Raw genomic sequence first — 20210 nt, forward strand, 5'->3', positions numbered from 1 at the left:
ACCACACAGAAACTTGAAAATATTCAACAGATGAGTCAAACTAAGGTTAAATTGATATTCTTAACAGAAGTCATTGTTATGTGCATTTACTCTGAGGCTGTGACTATTCATGAGCCAAGTTACAAGAGCATGAATCTTAATGTAAAACTTTAGAAGAAATAATGTAAAAAAAACAATAAATAGTTGGACATGCACACCAGTTTGATCAGGACAGTCACAGTTTACACTTGATTTCCTGGCATAATTATTAATACAAGCCCATCACTCTCAAGCGTCCCAATTTATACAATTACTCTGGATCTAAAGCATGTTTCTTTTGATTTGAATAGTATTATATTTAGAAAAATAACAGTAATGGAAGGAAATTCCCAGAGACTTCACAAAGGTAAAAGGATTCAATCTTTAAACCCTGTGACTGGTTTTGGAAAAGAGTGGTACTAGACAAAATGTCCGTGCCTACAAAGAATTAATAGTTACATGTCATTTTTATTTTAAATATATAATTGTAATTTCCTACCTAATGAACTGCTGCTACGGGGACAGATACTCAGGGGTCACTGAGTCCCTCATTTATAGGAAACATGACATAATTCTTATGAAGACATAGAAGGGAGCAAGATTTGAAAGCACTGGTAGGTTCTACATTAAAATATAGATATTTCTTCTATCATCTGCCACTATGTCTACAATACCTCTGTAGTCCAAACTCATTTATTTAGGTTCTAATTTCTCCTTTAGTCCTCTAATAAACTGAACTAGTACCAGACCAGAAGGGAGCTGGCATTGGGATTTGGAAGCAAAGCCCCCAGAACAGGAGCAAGACGGAGTCAGGAAGGGATGGGAGGTACCTGGTACTTAATAAGAGGCTGAAAAATCAGGCTCTGCTTAGGACATCAATGGCCCTTCTTAGCAATACCTGTCATTGAGCCTTTGTTTTCCTCAACAGATAATTCTACCTTAGAAGTCATAAAAGCTTGAAAAAAATCATAGCTAATGCTTACTGTGTTAGTATGATTTTTAAAGACACATCTGTGTTCATTTGGCTTTATGATGCTGTGACTTTTGTCAAAACACACACAGTGATTAAACAAGGTTCAAGGGTGAGGCGAACATACAGCCTTGTTCCACAAAACAGCCAGGCGCTTTCAGCGTCTTTCTGCACAGATGAGGTAGGCCTGGGGTTGCAGTGTCATGCCTAACCTGGGTTTCAGATTTGGAACCAGTTCATGCGGAAAATGCAAGTGAAACCGCTGAAGCAATGCTGTAAAAAACAGGAACATTTCCATCCGAGCCAGCTGTTCTCCAAGACAATGTCTTCTCCCTAAACGAACAAAAGAGAGACATAGTAATTTTTCAAAATACACAATATTTACCGAAATTTACGTCTAATATGTGGGTGTCATTCAGGAAATCTGAAATTTAAAGTTATGTTTATTAAAGGATTTTTCTTAAACTTCAAAGAATAGAAATTGGCACTTCAGCTCCCAGAGCCTATTTCTTTACCTTCTTTTGTCAGGTCATGGAGTTTTCTAAGCTTATTAAAATAAGTCTCATTCCCCACTTTCCTTGCACGTTGCAACAGTGCCTAAGATATGCCATGAAAGATCTCATTTGAGGTGTGACAGTTTGTTCTATAGATCCAGGAGAAGCTCATTTCATTTCAAATGACTGAATGTGTCCCCTTCGCCAGAGAAAGGAAGAGTTTCCAGTCCATCTTCCATGGGTCTTGTGATCTGTGTACTTTTTCACAGCAGAAGCAACATTTTTGGAGATGAGGTATAATAAACTGGAGCCAAGAGAGCTAGATTCTAGTTTCACTTCACATTATGATGTTATTTCCCTCCCTGGGTCTCAGTTTCTCAAGCCACCTGTTACTGACTTCTAGCTCTATGAGTTTTGACTACAAGCTAAAAGTCTACAAGCAAAAAAGTTTCAGAAGAAGTCAGAGCCCCTCAACAGTTTCTCTCTAGTTACTAAATTAAGGCTTTTTTATTTTGAGTAGAAACTGGTGTTAATGACCTCTAATTAAACCATTCTCTCCTGTAAGAATCAATGCTACGTTTTCAGAGTTGGCATATTTAATTATACAACATTATGCCTCAAATTAAGAAGTCACACATGATGAATCATCACTCTAGTCTGTCCTGAAGTTGTGCCCCTGTAAGGGTGCTCTTACCTAAGGAGAAAGGAATGAAAGCTTCCTTCTTGGCAAAATATCCACTGCTGTCCAAAAATCGCTCAGGATAGAATATTTCTGGGTCTCTCCAGTACTTTTCATCAAAGTGTACAGAATAAAGGTTTGTAATTACTGTTGTGCCTTTAGGGATGGAATAACCACGTACAACTGTATCTTCAGAGGTTGCATGGAAGATCCCTAATGGCACTATATTACAGAATCTTAAAACTTCGTGCAAAACTGCCTCAGTATAAGGCATTTTGCATTTGTCGTCCCAAGATGGCTTCCCACTGGGTCCCATAATTAAATCGATCTCTTTCTGAACTTGTCCTGTCAGAGAAAAAGTGTTTAAGTTATTATGCTATTCTTAGAATTACATCTAAAGCAATTTCCCTTGGAGAGAAAACAAAGTATAACCTATAATAAGTCAACAGGGTATAGGCACACCCAGACTCAGATTTTTTTATTATCTGGGAGTTCGATTTAAACATATGCCATATATCTTGTACTACCAGTAGCCAATGCGCTGAGTAACTTTGTTGTGAAAAATACATGAAAAGTAATAAAAATTAAACAAATCCAGAATTGGAGTAACATCACTCTCAGCAAGGAAAATAGTGAAGCATAAAACTTGGATTAAAAAAACGAGGGTTCAGGTCTCATCTCTGCTACATCCAGCAGCTGAGTTTGGGCAAATGAGCCACTCAGCGAGTTCCCTCATTTATAAAACAGGCGTAATAAGACCTACCTCAGAAGTTTTCACATGAATTGAGAAAACAGATTTGAAAACTCTTTATAACTATTAAACATTTTTCTTCTAGGTATCACAGCAGCAGTTCCTGTATAAAATGCTTTGTACATGGCCAAAGACTCTCAAACACGTGTGAGCCCTAAATGTAAGGACAGGACTTGAGATGGAGAGAATCCTCACCTTGAATGTTAGGATAAAGGGCCATGAAAAGAATAGCCCACCGTAGCACATTGGTTGTAGTTTCAGTTCCAGCAATGATGAGCTCACCCACGGAGAAAATGAGGTTTTCTTTGGAGAAAGTAGATGACGGGTCATTTTGACCTTGATCCATCTCATCTAAATAAGCATCAACAAAATGCTGAGGTAACTGAGGCTTTCTGTTGACAGAAACTTTTTCAATAAGCCTGGAGAGAAACTCATAGACCACATCTGCATTTCTAAACAGCTGTTGAAGTTTTCCAAAAGGTAAGATGCCAATCCATGGAAAGGCATTATACAGGAAGACTGAGGCACTGGCAGCTAGCTCCACATTTTCACTAAATAACTCAATCATGTGCTGAAAATCAGTATCTTCATAGGTGAATCGTTCTCCAAAAATGATCAGATTGGTTATGTTTGAAACAGCATTTGTTATTAATTGTTTAAAGTCAAACGGTCTACCTTTGTATGTTTCAACAGCATCAATGAAAAATTTGGTTTCTTCTAAGATTTTAGATTCAAAAGACTTTTGGCCATATCCAAAATAGCGAAAGCTGTTTACAGCTAATCTTCTGTGATCAACCCATCCTCGGCCATATCTGGCATTGAGTAAGCCTGAGAAAAAAGAAAGAAGAGGTATAATTTTATCATACCTATATCCCTGTGTTTAAAAGCTGAAAATGCTATGGATTAAAAAAAAAAAGGGTGGTTAGTCATTCTTCTCCAAATTATCTTTCTAAAAAACTAGAACTAGACTCAGTGGTTAAGCCGTGTTCTCTGTTCTTCATTAGCCACAGAATACTATAAACAGATAAAGCTTGTCAATTTCTCATCTGGGGACAGGCAGAATAGACCTATAATTCTCCCACCACAAGAAACTGGACAGTCTTGCATAATTCAACCTGGGTGAAAGAGGCCTGGGTGAACTTTATTATCCAATTTTTACATAAGCCTAATTTACAAAAGACAAATGACTGCATGTTCTATGGGCAAAATTTTATCTTGGACTAAGCAAACAGCTGAAAATCATTCTTCTAGGATTAGAAATTTTCTCCTTTAAGAAACCAAATTTTAGAATACAAATTTTCTCCTGTTAAAGGAATATGTTACCTAACAAGATACCTCTTGCAGAGGCCAGGGTGGCCTGAATGAGCTGTCAATGTGGTGGAAATACTCAAACCAAAAGGAGGGTACTAGAGATTGAATATTTGTGTCCCCACAAAATTTATATATTGAAGCCTAATCCCCAACATGATGGTATCAGGAAGTGGGGCCTTTGGAAGGTAATTAGGTCATGAGGGCGGAGCTCTCATGAACGGGCTTAGTGCTCTTATAAGAAGGGACACGAGATGAGATGACTGCTCTGGGCCATGGAAGAGACAGGGAGACGCTGCTGTCTACAAGCCAGGAAGCAGGCTCTTTCCAGACCCTGGATCTGCTAGTCTCTTGATCTTGGATTTCCCAGCCTCCAGATCTTTGAGAATAAATGTTTGTTGTTTAAGCCACTCAGTCTATGGTATTTTTGTTATAGCAGCCTGAACTAAGACAGGGCAAACATGAAACTCACACTTCTAATATTGATATTCTTGCCTTAAAATTTCAGAGTCTCCACAGTATACTCTGCTGTTCTGATGTGGCTTCTATTGAATATTTTCCGTTTAAATTAACTATCAAGAAACACACAGTATCTTCAGCACTTATATTTATGTAACAGGTACTTTACTCGAAATTTCATTCATAATTGGTACATAGGCTTACTTATGACGAAAAATGTCATGTTCTCGTGTCTACGTGAAGTACCTATGTAATTTACATTTCCACAATTTTTGTGCAGCAATTTTTGCATTTGGAGCTTATGATAAAGTTACCCATACATAAAGGGGTCTTTAGTTCTGTCAGCAATCTCATATTCCCAAAGTCCATTCTCTTTTCCATACTCCCAGATGACTATTCATTCAACAAATACTCATTCAATGTGTATTTACGGAGCACCCGCTATGTTCCAGGCAGTGTTCTAAGCGTCACAGATGTATCAGTGAACAAAGGAGGCAAAGATCCCTACTCTCATAGACCTTACATACTAGTGAGGAGAGGCAAACAAATTATATAGCAAGAAAGGAGATACAGTGTGGTCAGGGAAAGCCTCACTGAGAAGGTGACATAAGTAAAGATACAGGAGATGAGAGAGTAAGTCAAGCAGATATCCAGGGAAAGATCACTGCTGGTAGAGGGAACAGCTAGTGCAAAGGCACTGAGATCAGAGCAAGCTGTAGGGAAATGTATGCACATGGGATACACATACGAGAAAGTACAGAGAAGCCTTGTTATAACTACACTGGCCGCGCCATATGCCCAGGCACGGGTTGCACCCACCTAGAGGGCAACTTTTTCCCATTCAAAAAGTGGGGAATGGTGACTCTGATTTCCCAGTTCCAAGGTCAGTGCATATTCATCTGAAAACAACACATACAATTTTCTAACTATTTTCCTCATACTGTTTTTTGAAAAGTCTTAAGTTGAATGCTTATTTTATCTTTATAATAAAATAGTTTAAACTATAAATTTATAGATTTGAAAAATATATAATATATACTTTATCCCAAATACCAGTCTGATCTCATCATGTTTCATTTTCATAATTTCTTTAAAGGTCTTCTTTTATAATTGTGGTATAATTTCTTCTTTGGCCTAATTATTATTTAGAAGAGTATTTAAGAAGCTGGAGATTTTGATCTCAAGAATCATTATACTCTGGCCTGAGAATTTGACCTTTTAAACTGGTGTTTTCTTTGCATTAGTTGATTTGCTTTGTGATTTAATATATAGCTAATTTTTATTTTTCTTTTCAAACAATGTCTTTTTTAGGCTATGTAAGCAAGATATTGTTAAATTTTTCCTTGAAATTAAGTGTGAACTTCTCATTAAATTGGAGAATTTTGGACACCACTATTGTAAAAACTCATACTATTAAGTATTAAAGCCATAGTATTTGACTTCAACATTCTATTTTAGGCTCTCTGTTGCTGCCTTCTTCTCCCTTTCTGTTAACTTTCAGCCTTTCTCCTTTGTTGACTATGTACTCATCCAACGCTCATCAATACTAACCCACAGAGAATCCCAGTCCTTTCCACAAACCCAACAATTCTTCATTTACATATCATATTGATTAATTAAGAAAGGCTGCTTCAGGTTCTATAAGCCTATAAGCAAAATGATAGTAAAAACGTTACCAAGTATTCAAGACTGGCTTCAAAGTCATTTTTGATTCAAGCGTGTATGCACGTACGTGTGTTCTCAACTTGTTTCACAGAACCTGCAGATATTAAGTGCTAATTCTTTAAATATTATTTACAATATTTATTACAACTGGATTTCAACAGTAGAATTAGTATACAGTGGTCTAAATATGAGTGTAATGCAGCCTGAAATGTCCTCAAATACTAGATTCTGTAACTTAAATTAATGAATTAGCTAATTAATATTTTCCTAATCAGTACAATAGAATCCAAACTATGTACTAAATTTACATAAAATAAGGGATGTGATTCAAAATAGTTTAGTAAGGCAGTAAACAGGTGAAAATAAACATACCTCCCATTTTTGTCATCTTCTTGAATAAAGGAAGACATGGTCTGTCTGCAAAAATTTCACTTTGATGAACAAGGCACTCCTTCACTACATCATAGCCATTTAGAACCACAGTTGATATACCTCCAAGATCTAAACTGAAGATCTTTGAGAAAAAAAGAAAAACATTTAAACGGCAAAATCTATGGAGAAATATACCCACAAAAATCCACATTAAGCCCAGCTCTCCCAGTATTTATGCTTCCCTGAAAATGTAGGCATTCATTACTCAACTGACCATGTTTAGAGTGTCTTCTCTCTACAAGGCATATCAAACACTAGGAGTTCATGATGCTTTCAGTCCATGAAGACGCAATCTTATAAATGGTATAATGGAAAGAGTACTGACCTCAGGAGGCTTGGGTTCTAGTTTAAGCTGTGCCATTAAATAGATATAGGACCCTGGGCAGATTCTTTAACCTTTTTGGGCTTCAGGGTTGCCAGAGAAAATACGATACTTCCTTTAGATGCTCTTTTAAGAGTTATTCCAGCTCAAATCATTCAATGATATCTAAGAATCTCTTTTCATTTTTAAGATGAATGAGGAAGCGGCACCATCTACATATGTTTTATTACTCCAGGCTTAGATAGGGAAGGGGGTTGTCAAAGGCCTGAGAGAGAGCTTTGAAGTTGTTAAATTAATGAACAGAACCCTCATTAAATTGGAGTCGGGAAGCCAAAAGGGGGAGCTCTCACACCCTACATGGACAGCAGAACCCAACGGGAAGAAAGATTTCCTCTTTTTCTTTCTTTCTTTTTTTGTTGAGGAAGATTGCCCCTAAGCTAAAATCTGTGGCCAACCTTCCTCTTTTTGCTTGAGGAAGATTGCCCCTGAGCTAACATCTGTGCCAATCTTCCTCTATTTTTTGTATGTGGGACACTGCCACAGCATGGCTTGAGGAGCGGTGTATAGGTCCATGCCCAGGATCCAAACCCATGAATCCCTGCCGTGGAAGAGGAGTGTGTGAACTTAACCACTAGGCCACAGCACCAGCCCCAAGATTTCTTCTTTTTTGGCTGGCAAGAATCTCAGTCAATGAGAGACTGTCACAACTCAGCCAATAAAAAGCCACTTACACCTCAGAACTCTTTGTTTACAAAAGCCCTCCTAAATTCCTCTTCCCCTCTATAAAAGAGTTTCTCCTTCCCTTGTTGCAGGGGTCTTGCATGTGGTTCGCCATGGTTGCAGACCCCAAATTGCAATTCTTTGCTAATCTCAAAGAGCTGGTTGTCTATTTGTTTAAGGTCAACAAAGTACACGCATATTGTAACTAGGCTTATTTGTATTTAGGTCCTTGAATTCCATGACGTTAACAAAAAAGGCTCTAAGGGAATCTGACCTTGGAGGAAAGGCATTCACCACATTGGCATGGGTGGTTTCCCCTCAGCTAATGAGAAGGCAAGACAGAATATCCATCCTATGCCTTGCTGGAGACTTTATCCATGGTTTTGCTTTCTACAGTTTCAGTTACTTGCAGTCAACTGCAGTCTGTAAATATTATATGGAAAATTCCAGAAATAAACAATTTATAAGTTTTAAATTGTCCATCGTTCTGAGTAACACAATGAAATCTCGAACCATCCCACTTGGGATGTGAATCACCTCTTTGCCCAGCATATCCACGCTGTATATGCTATCCACCTGTTAGTCACTTAGTAGCCATCTCAGTTATCAGATCAACTGTCAGTATTGCAGTGCTTGTGATCAAGCCACCCTTATTTTACTTAATAATGGCCCCAAAGTACAAGAGTAGTGATGCTGGCAATTGAGACATGCAAAAGAGAAGCCACAAAGTGCTTCCTTTAAGTGAAAAGGTGAAAGTCCTCAACTTTTAAGAAAAAAATTGTATGCGGAGGTTGCTAAGAGCTACGGTAACTTTTATTATAGTATATTGTTATAATTGTTCTAGTTTATTATTAGTTATTGTTGTCAATCTCTTACTGCGCCTATCTATAAATTAAACTCTATCATAGGTATGTATATAGGAAAAAACATAGTATATATAGGGTTTGGTACTATCCACAGTTTCAGGCATCCACTGCGGGTCTTGGGACGTATCACCAGTGGATAAGGGGAGACTACTGTAGTCTATTCTAGTTGGCCAATAAAAGGGCCTAGTCCAGTGAGGGAATAATGCTACCTTATCAGTGGGATGCAAAGATTGATTATCCCCATCCTTTTAGGGGTTGGCCAAGAGCTTTTTAGAACCAAAATACTGAGTCAAGCCTCATCTCTGTGCAAACAGGTGGAGCTACTTCAGAAAAAAACAGGAGGCTTAGCAGAGGATAGAAATTCAGCAAAAGTACTTATAGCAGCAAAGTTATGAAGACCTCCAAGTAGTAAGAGAATTAACCAGCTGAGCAATGGAGTCTTTGGCACAGGGACAGGCCCTGCCACCTGAGCAGCAGGTGCATCCAGAACCTTGGAGAAGGAATGTGGACTGCCTGCCACAAACAGTGGTACTAGTCAAAAGTGGCAGTGGCAGAGTTTCAGCATAAAGGGAATGGCTACTAGCCAAGTCAAGGTGGAACTCTCTCAGTTCCCAAAGCAGTGGTGAAATGGTCTTAAAGGAAAGTCTTTTCCCTTAAGCGTAATTTTAGCAGATACAAAGAAAAACTCCTCCTGTGTGTCTCCTCTGCTCTCACTTCTGACACCAGATGTGTAGTTTTCCACACATCAAGCAATTCTGGGATACCAGCTGAGAGTCCTACAATTTAACTCAATTCTGACACGATCTACCTGGAAATAGTGTCAGATTCCACAGGTGAAGGGCTCAGTGCCACAAATGCACCTCCATTTCAGAGTCCAACTGCAAGTCCAGGTATTACCTATGCTTCTGACCAATAGGCTATAAATCAGAGGTTCCCACCACCTCCTCCTTGGGTTTGATTAACTTGCTAGAGTGGTTCACAGAACTCAGGAAAATATTTTACTTAATGGATTACCAATTTATTATAAAAGGATATAACTCAGGAACAGCCATATGAAAGAGATACATAGGGCAAGGTGTGGAGAAATGGGTGTGGAGCTTTCATGTTCTTTCCAGGCATGCTACCCTCCACTTACTTTCACATGTTCACCAACACAGCAGCTCTCTGAACCCTATAATTCAGGGATTTTTATGGAGGCTTTATTACCTAGGAATGATTGATTAAATCATTGGCTGTCAGTGATTGATTCAACCTCCAGCCCCTCTCCCCTCCCCAGAGTTAAGGGGGTGGGGCTGAAAGTTCTGAGCCTCTAATCCTGGTTGGTTCTCCTAGAACAATCTCCCATCCTTAGGCACTTTCCAAAAATTATTTCATTAGCAAAACTCACGTGTGGTTTAAAGGGGCTTGTTACGAATAACAAAACATGCCTTTATTACTCTTATCTCGTAAGAAATTCCAAGGGTATTAGGAGCTATGTGCCAGGAAAGGGACAGAGACCAAATATATATTTCTTATTATAAATCACAATACACAGCAAAGATAGTAAAAGGATGTCACTGGTGATTACACAGTGGTCCTGATGCAGGAAAAAAACAGACTGACTATTTCACAAGGATGGTACAAGACCCCAGGGTTGAAAGTTGTTTCAGTAAAGAGGCAGAACAAACAGGGGAGTTGTATTTCAGGGGAAAGCCGTCGGGCTGCAGACTCTAGGGACTACAAAACCAAGGAGAAACCACGGCTTGGGAAAGATGTTATACAATCCACATTCACGCAGAAATTTGAGATGGTCCTCTATTCGAGGGTACAACTGGGGAAACTTACTTGAACTAGCATCCATTCTGGTATATGTTTTTTTCAAGGAGTTTTGGTAAGGCTTATGAATCAAATTGTGGAAACTTATCCATAAGGTGTTTTGAGCTATGGAAGGGTCCAAGATTAGGTTTATATATTCTTTGATTTATTCAATAATTTTTAGTATTATTATGGGCTAGTTATCATGCTGGCAGAGATGGAAATAGGAACACATCAAACACCTTCCTTGCCTTCAGTCTATGATCTTCAAGTCTCTTCCCCTCCCCTCAAAGCAGCTCTACCCACAATTTTTCACTATGTCAATTAATAACAATTAAGAAAGGATAGAGAATCCATCCTTTAAGCTGTTCACATCCAAAACTGCCAAAGTTGACTCCATTTTTCTCCCAAGCTCCACATCACTGGTCAGTAGTCATGTTGTTCCTACTTACAGAATATAAACAGAAGATGACAATTGCCACTTCTATCAGTGACACTCTGATCCAAGCCACCTTCATTTCTCCCATATGTTATCACAACAGCCTCTTGTCTCATTATAGGTGACCCTCAACATGGCATACTCCTGCTTGAGGGCCTTTGGACTTGTTCTCTTGGCCTGGAATGTTCTTCCCCTAGATATTCCTACAGCTTGCTCCTTCATTTCATTTAAGTCTTTGCTCAGTTGCCTTCTTTATAGTGAAGCCTGCTCTGACTATAACCCATTTAAAATTTTACCCCCTGGCATTCTCCATCTCCCTTACCCTGATTTAGTTTACTTGATACTCTGTACTCTAACATATTACATAATTTACTTATTGTGCTTATGTTGTCCATATTCCCTCACACTAGAATGTAAGCTACACGAAGGCAGGGATTTTTATGTCTGTTTTGTTCACTGCTACATCTTCACACCTAGGACAGTACATAGCATATGACGACAATTGATAAATATATGCTCAATAATGAAGAGTGGTGGAGACACACTTTTAAGCATATTATTACAACACCATGGGCTTAGTGCTAATAACAGAGGAATGTGAAAAGTGCTGCTGATGAAAACTGATAAAGAAGTGCCACATACTTTTCAACCTTTCCTGGGACTGTTCCCTCATTTGGAATGCCTCCCTTACCGCCATACTGTCCAAACCATGGGAAATCTTGAGGGACCATCCGCTACCAAGCCTTTCTTGGTGTGCTCTCTTTCTCTCCCTTTTGAACCACCACAGCACCTGCCTAGAAGCTCCCATGGCACTTATTTAATACTACCTTGAACCAGAAACATTCATATTCTTGTCTTCTGCTTGCCTGCTAAATTATAAACTCAGAATCAGTGACTTCATCTCTTTCATCTTTGAACCCTCTATAGAATCTCATTCAGTGCCGGGCATAAAGGTCTCAATAAATGGTTACTATATTAATAAATTAGTAAGTTGTCAACCTTACTTGCCTTAAAGGAATTATTTTATTGTCCTCACATTTACCTGAAAATAACCCGTAAAAATCACTTGTACTAGCTTTGCCAGCTAGGGAGTGCTTCTGGAAACCTGGATGAAGATTAAAGTCACTGCAGAAGCTTACACATTCAGAGCGAATCTCCAAGGAAATGGTACTTCTCAATGCGGTACATTTCTATCTAGGATTGCCTTTAAAATGAATACGTGAGACCTGAAGACTGGTTGTCTTCCTTTCAAGAATTATAAAGAACTGAATTCACAGACTTAAAAAAAGCACGTGTCACTTGAAGTGACTGTCATTCCCCATAAGCAATTTTCCAGGCCAAGTTTTTTTCTGCGAGGAAACACCTCCAAATCCTTCCAGAAGTTCAGGAGATAACAGCCTCCTCCCACTTCCAAAACGGCATGGTATTCTAACAACTTATACTAACTTCGAGACTTTGCGAGAACTGGGAGACTTCTCAGTCCACGAGAGCCCTTTCGCGGCCTTTCACAACTAAGATCAAATGCCGCCGCAGCGGGAAAGGTTAACATGTTTGGCGGCTTTCAACCTAAGTCTAAGGCGGAGTCAGGCCCAGCACGTCTGCTCTTCAGCGCAGGCATCCTTTTCATTTTTGCTCCCTTCTTTTTCCTCTGCCTCCCTTGCACCTAATAGCACAGATGAGCGCCATTCGATTTTACCGATTTTCCAGTCCCCGTCGGGGGGAGGCCGGCCCACAGCAGGCGCAGCCGCGTTGGCCACGAGGACGCTCCTGGCCAGTCGGGACGTCACCGCCGCCCCTGCGCTGTGGACCCCGCACCGAGTTCAGTCACTAATTCGTTCGCTCTTTCCCAGTCGTCTTCCAGAGCCCCCTTCCGGGCCCGGGCCGTCCCCTGCGCTCCCTAATCCGCACAGCCAGCGCCTAGACCAGCCGTCCTCACTGAAGCCTCCAAGAACCTCCTAACCATTAACTGGGTCCCAGAATCCGGACGCCTCGTTTCACCGAGAAGCCGTCGGTTGCCCCTAACCGAACCGTCGGGCCCGCGGGGCGGGGAAACTGGGCCGGAGCTCCATCTGCTGAGGACAGCGCCCCGCTCGGCCAAAGCGGCACGGCCCGTGGGCCCACTGCGCAAGCGCGGGAGCACGCCCTCGGCGCCCTAGGCGGCGGAGGATCCCGCCCGGCTCCCCCGGGACGTCACGGGGCGGGGCTCCGGTTGGGCGGGACCCGACAGCTGGGGCATGGCAGCGGCCGTCAGCCCACCCGGAGGGAGGCCCGGACCCGCCCTGTCCGCGGCCCGTCGGGCCGTACCTCGCCGTACGCCTGGCTCTGCTTTCTCATGTAGACGTGCGGGAGCTCGGCTGAGGCGGCCAGCGAGTAGATGTTGCCGATAAAGGGCAGCCCCGACGGCCCCGGGGGGAAGCCGGCCGGCCGCCTCTGCTTCAGCAGCTGGCGGACGCCCAGCGCGAAGAGCAGCAGCAAGAGCGCGCCCCCGAGCGCCGCCGCGCACGCCTCAGCCCCGCGAGGGTCCCACATGGCCGGGGGCTGGGCTGCGAACCCAGCCGCCTGGGACCCGGCCTGCCCTCCAGTCGCGCCGCATCCCATTGGCCCGATACCCGAGGTCCCGCCCCAGTCCCATGGCCATTGGCTGGCTGCACGTAGGGCCTCGGGGCACTGGGGCAAGTTCCTCCTGGCTTTGCCTGGCTCAGAGTCCGCTGTGCGGAGGCGGGTGTGATCGTTTGGATCTGGGGCGCGGTGCTTGGCGAGCACCAGCTTGACGGGATACTGAGCCTGGAGGCATCTTCTAGGGTGGTGACGCCAGACGTGTCAGTACAACTTCGCTCGCTGGACTGGGCTGATCCTGCCTCCCTGGCGGCCAGCCCTTTCTGAGGGTGTCTTTTTAGGAACCAGGTCTTATTTCAGACTAAGAAAACTGGAGAGGTAATCAGCATAATCAGCACTGCGATCTTTAGCTGAACCTGGTAATCTTCATAATCTCCATTAGAGAATTGACGCATCAATAAGAAAAACTAATCTTACTATTTTGTCCTGTTTTATCCATCTTTTCTCCTTACGAGGCATTTTTGCGTGTGACCCCTTAAGAATTGTGATGATTAAGCAATATTTATGTAATTAGTTTAGATTACCTATCTTTTCATCCTGTTCCCATCTTCACAAACTGTAATTCTTGGCAATCACAAAGGACTCTTTGATCTGCAGTTGCTCAGGGATAGTCTGATTATTCAAATTTTTTGCCTGCCCTACCTAAAATTAAGCAACTGATTGCCTATTTGGAAGTTCCTATTTGCCATTACTCTTTCTATTCCCATTTTCTGTTGAGCAGTTCCTTGCAACGCAGGACCTACCGGGCGTGGGACTCTTCTAATTGCTGCTCCCTAATTGTGATTAAGCAGCGCCAAAAGGGTTATGATCTTCAACAATTTAAGGCTCATCCATACAACAAATATTTATTAAATGCCTACCATGTAGTGATATCTAAGCAATGGAGATGCATCGGTGAATAAAAGCAACAAAGTCCCTACCCTCCTACCACTTACATTCTTGTGAGAGGGAAGAGGAATAAAAACATAAATAAAATAATTTTAGATAACCATAAGCAAATGAAAATAAAAGTGTGTTATACAGACTGCCTGGGCATAGGAAGATACTTTAGCAGGTGAGGGGTGTCAAGAAAAGCCTCTTTGAGAAGATGACATTTGAGCTTAGATCAAATGATGAGATGTGTTAGTTTCCTACTGCTGCTGTAACAAATTATCACAAACAGTGGCTTAAAACAACACAAATTTATCATCTTGTGGTTCTTGAATTCAGAATCCAAAATGGGTCTTCTAGGCTAAAAGCTAGGTGTTGGCATGGTGGTGTTCCTTTTAGAGGCTCTAGAGAGAATCAGCTTTCTTGCTGTTTCCAGTTTCCAGAGGCTGCCCACAATCCTCAGCTCATGTCTCCATTCCTCCATCTTTAAAGCCAACAAGGTCAGGCTGAGTCCTTCTGACACTGCCATCTCTCTCACTCTCCCTTTTGCCTCCTTCTTCTGCTGATGAGGCCCTTGTGATTGCATTTGGGTCCACTGGGATAATCCAGGATAATCTTCCCAACTCAAGCTCAGCTGTTCAGCAACCTTAATTCCATCTGCAACTTTAATTCCCCTTGCCGTGAAACCTAACACATTCATGTGTTCTGGAAATTCGGACATGGAAATAAGGGGGTGGGGGACATCATTCTGCCTACTGCGGGAGGGAAATCTGCAGGAGATCTGGGGGAAATATTCCAAAGAGGAATAGCAAGAGCAAAGGCCCTCATTTACTCAGCAAGGCCTGTCCTCTGAGAGTGTTCCCAGTCTCTCTATATCTATAGAGCAAATACGCTGGGCACGAAGCCAGCCTGTTAGTTAACTTAGTGTTTTGCTATTTAACTGTTTCAAGCTCACTATCTGTATGTGGAAATTCTCAGGATCTGAAGTTACCCCTAGAGGGTATGTTTTGCAGGATCTCTAGCCATGGAATATTGCCTGTTACAAATGCTTGATGTATTATCTTTAGAGATTCCTTAACATTCTTATTAATCAAGAATCTTCTAGTAAAATGGAAAAATAATTGTGAGAGATCATTGCTAAATTTAGTCCTCAATTTCTACCAAAGGCCAGTGGGGATGACTCAGAATGGATGCTGGGACTGCAGGTGGGCACGGTGTTGCTGAGGCACCAGGAGCAGGGAACTATCACCTACAGGATGCCTGAGGTCAGCCCTGCCTGCCTTCCCGGAACATCATCAGACTTGCAGTGTCTATGCTGGCCACAACTGTTAGGCAGTATCAGTGCTCCGTTCAAGAGTGGCCCCCTTCCATCATTTACTTTTAAAAAGGATTAACTCCCATTCCAAAAATATCCTGCCATTCACTTAAATTAAGGAGCATTCCTTCTTTGGCATTCTCCCCCTGCTACGTTAGCAGAGGGGAGCTGGACCCCTAACAGAACCCTGACTAACAGCACTGATGAGGTGCCTCCTCCCCCACCTCCACCCCGGCACCCCCATGCCGGCCCCCCCATTGGGGGATAGTGGGGTGGGTGTGTTCCTCAGGAATCACTAAAAGTCTCTCAGAACACAGAGCCTTCCCTGTCACCATTTATCGTGTTCTCTCAGTGCTCAGCAAAGAGAAATAGCTCCCTTTGTTCCCCATCCCTGCATTTGCTCCTGGAGTGGTAGAAAACGATCAGTAATATTCGTCTATGGATTTTCTCAGGACAGGGATGTTTGGTGGAACAGGAAATGAAGGACTTCACTGTTTCATGGCAAGGATGCCACCTTCAGTATCCGGGGTAGAATGGGTGCCTGGAGAAATGTGAAAACCCCGTACACGGCTCTGGCATTTCTGTGTGTAGAACAGTAATGGTTTCAACAGAGGACAGCACTGCTGTGCTCCAGCGAGAGCTTCTTTCTCGGTCTTTGGGAACAGTCCCTCCAGGAATCATCCTGAAGGGCGGCAACAGGTGAAAGTGTCTTGAGGGCTTCCTGCTAGTTCGTGGACCACTACGAGCCTGATCTGAGCCCTGGGTGCTTCCCAGACAGTCCTCCCCCAGTGCACAGTGATGCAACCAGCGCAAATGGAAGGAAGTACTAAGCTGAGTCGTATTGGAGCCTGAGGCAAAAGAAAAAATCAACAGTACTGATCTTGGCTTATTAAATATTTGATATCTTGTTTATCATGGATTTTTGCATTAATTTTAACTTTAAAGTGTTACATTAAATATATTATGTTGATTGTGGAGCTTTTGATGCCCCTTTAAATTTTGCTCCTGATGTGAATGTCTCACTTGGCTCTGGGAGGCAGAGAACCCAAATGATGATTTTGATGACAGAGTGATGTGTGGGAACTGCGTTTGCACACTTGGGTTTCCCTGGCGCTCCTAGGAGCCAGGCACTGAGGTGGGCTGGCAGAGCAGTGGGTGGGATTTGGGGACCTTTATGAAACTCTCCCTTTGACCACTGAAAAAGTACCCCCACATTTTGCCTAAGTTCAATCTTTACCAATTAATTTATGAGATAGACATTCCCCCCAAACAGGCTGAGTTGGAAAACACAAAGCCTGATGGCAGGAGAGTACAATGACGGGAAAGTCCTAAAACTGCACTTATATGTGAATGAGTTTATTCCAACATTTTCTTAGATGCAGGACAGAATGGGAGACGTGACAAAAGTAATTTATTGGAGGTGGTGTGTGGTCATGATGATGGTGATGGGTATGGCGTTTCAAGAACGGGATGCAGAAAGGAAAAGGAAGGTTTCAGTGAGAAACTTCTTTCCCTTCACCATTTTTCCAAAGGCTAGATGGCTGTAGAGAGGTCACACTTCTCCCAGGAGTCATTTCTGCCATTTCCTGGGGAGGCTCAGCCAATGAGCCCTGCCACTGCCTCCCCTCCAGGTCCCTTCTGGACCATCCTCTAATCTTGGCATCTTCTCTCCTTTCCTCACATTTAAATAGATTAGAAGTCTAAAGCGGATGAACACTTGATGATCATCTTGTTGAAGACCCTGCTTCCAAATGCGGTATCTGAGACTCAGAGCAGGTGTAATGCTCTGTCTAAGGTCACACAAGACAGCACCAGCAGAATCAGAAATCTGAGCTCTGGACTTGCCGCATGTTCTTTTAGTCATTAATCACAAAATTACTGAGCACCTGCTAGACTAGGTGCCGGTGGTAAAATGGTGAGCAAAACCAGTCATTGTCGGGGCTGGCCCCGTGGCCGAGTGGTTAAGTTCGCGCGCTCTGCTGCAGGCGGCCCAGTGTTTCATCGGTTCGAATCCTGGGCGCGGACGTGGCGCTGCTCATCAAACCACGCTGAGACAGCGTCCCACATGCCACAACTAGGAGGACCCACAACGAAGAATATACAACTATGTACTAGGGGGCTTTGGGGAGAAAAACGAAAAAAATAAAATCTTTAAAAAAAAAAACCAGTCATTGTCCATCTTTACTGGGATTCGCACTCTATTGGGGAAATGCAAATATCAAATAATCACAAATAGATATATCATTACATACAGTTAAGTTTTCTGAAGTAAAGAATAGTTCTATAAGCATGTAAAAAAAAGGAAATGTGATCTTTATTGGGGGTCAGAAATTGCAGTCGGGGGCACAGAATCAGTTAATACCCAGGGACTTGTCACCACGGACATGTTCACTGCAAGTTTTACTGAAATTCTTCTCAAGCTACTGGTCTTATTTGGGATATGGAGTGTCAAGTAGGAAGCGTAAGGAAAGTGGATGTAACAAAATTCATCCATCCATTCATTCATTCACTTTAAATTTTGTGAATATCACTTAGAGAGCCACTTCAGGCCTAATCTGAAGCCTTCCTACTCTTGCTTTGCAAATGATTTTCACAAGCATTCTTACATTGTGCTTCTGAAAATAGGAAATTTGAAACAAAGTAAACAGTAATTTTAACTGATTGAACATGCTTATCAAAGGTTAAAGTTACTTTAAGAGCATTCTAAACTTAAGAGTGCAGGGGAAGTATGTAGTTTATTTTTAGAAGATTTGCTTAGTTTCTGAAACAGAAGGAAAAAAATCAAACATGAAGGATTAACTTCAGTTATCTAGAAAACGTCCTTCAGGAGTCCTAATTCCCCATCCCTGGTGATGAAGGAGGGCTCACAGTAGGAGCTCGCTGATGCAGTGGGCAGCCCTGGCCCCTCTCTTCTTGGTTTTATAGGTCGGTGCTCCCAGAGGACACAAGAAGAGAACCATCTGGCCTTTGCCTCTGAGCCCAAAATAATTTTAATCATTGTGGAACATAACCTGAGCAATTCTTTGATGTCGTTTATGGAAACTGTCCACCCCTCAGAGTGACTAACCTGCCATCATACTACATCTTGGGCCATCATATTCAGATCATTTTCTCCCAACAAATTTGAAAATATCTTTTGGTCTTCAGAAGGGACATTTGTAGGTGGCTGGCAGGACAGAGGTTTATTTTTCTGGGGTTTTGAAGACCAGCATTTTGAATGTGAGGTAGGGAACAGAAAATTTTCTGGGCCTGCAGAAGATATAGGCCAGTCAGACTTCCACAGGAATACCTGGTTTCCTACTTTCTGCCCATCTCCAAATAATCCCACCCAGGCCTGCTCTAGATTGCCTTCACTGCAAGGCTTGTCCAAATGTTCTGGACCATAACGGCCTCCACATCTGAGCCTCTCCTGCATTTATACTCATCCCTCAGATCAGCATCCACCTTTCTGTTTCTTCCCCTTTTTATTAATCGTTTTACGAGAAGAATGACTCTGGGTTTCTGGAGGGTAGGATCCCTGTCCTATTCTCCTGAATCCCAACCCCCTAAGACATGGTCAGGCACACCATGGGCCCTAAATCCATGCTGGATGATTGGCTGGATATACCTGGGGAAGTCTCCTCTGTCAAGACTCCCCCTACTGGACCCTCTGGAGAGAGTGTTTCAGGCCAATTTGCTGGCTCCAGCAGAAGATGTGTTTTGCCTCTAGGTTGATTCATCAGGCAACTATGTTGGGAAGCGTTTGTCTACAGCAAGGCATGGTGCCATCCACAGAAAACTTGTTCTCAGAGAAGCCAGGGCCCAGACACAAATTCAGAGAAGCAGGAATAAGCCCTACTGACACCCGGTCTGAAGGGCACAGTGCTCCTTCCTCCTCCTTTTCTCTTTTCTGAGAATCACTCACTTTTCCTATCTGGGGAATGAAGCAGTAGTTTTCCTGATTATGCCTCACACTGCAGTGACACATCCTTGCACCTCTTGGCTACTCTCCTGGAAGGCATAGTGACCTGCTATTACAGAAAAGTAGTGTAGGGCTAACATGGCACAAAGTTTACAGCAACTTTAGAGAATTTCAGAATCGGAAGGAACGTTAGGAAGCATTCAGTCCAATTCAAGCTACATTTTACAGATGTGGAAGCTGAGGCCCTGAGCGGATAAATGACTTGCTCAAGGTCACACACTGAGTTGGTGGCAAGAACAAGAACACTGTGCGCTGATTCCTGGTGTTGTGCTGTTTCCATTTTCTCAGGCGCCTCTACTGAGTGAGAGTGAGTTAAACCTAAGATTTGGTAATACAATCCAAAGTCAATTCACAGATATTTGAGTAAAATGGATTGATTTGTTTAACCAGATTTCAACACAAAATAAACCGAGTTGAGAAATTTTTCGCTGGTGCAAAATTCTTCTCTATTTTACTTAAATCTATTTAATTATTTATGAAATTTTAGGATTAACAGTGAAATAAATGGGCAAATATATAATTTTCTTCTGC

At 42.3% G+C, this 20210-nt stretch overlaps 1 protein-coding gene across 9 annotated transcripts; it reads right to left on the bottom strand.

The window, feature by feature from the left end:
* Window positions 1-200: 200 nt before the first annotated feature.
* CYP2R1 (cytochrome P450 family 2 subfamily R member 1) lies at window positions 201-13623 on the bottom strand. Of its 9 annotated transcripts, none has more exons than XM_070626412.1 (6): window positions 13222-13623; window positions 6717-6858; window positions 3588-3740; window positions 3108-3263; window positions 2177-2506; window positions 201-1321 (listed from the first exon to the last, which is right to left on the bottom strand). In XM_070626412.1, the coding sequence occupies exons 1-6, from the start codon at window positions 13513-13515 to the stop codon at window positions 1146-1148; spliced, it is 1251 nt and encodes a 416-aa protein (XP_070482513.1). In that variant the 5' UTR covers window positions 13516-13623; the 3' UTR covers window positions 201-1145. The 9 variants fall into 9 exon arrangements, with proteins under 9 accessions (XP_070482513.1, XP_070482519.1, XP_070482517.1 ...); XM_070626418.1 differs by lacking the exon at window positions 13222-13623 and adding an exon at window positions 12614-13039; XM_070626416.1 differs by lacking the exon at window positions 13222-13623 and adding an exon at window positions 12878-13022.
* Window positions 13624-20210: the final 6587 nt, after the last annotated feature.

The sequence above is a fragment of the Equus przewalskii genome, chromosome 6, assembly GCF_037783145.1.
Source record: "Equus przewalskii isolate Varuska chromosome 6, EquPr2, whole genome shotgun sequence".
Taxonomy (NCBI): Eukaryota; Metazoa; Chordata; class Mammalia; order Perissodactyla; family Equidae; genus Equus; species Equus przewalskii.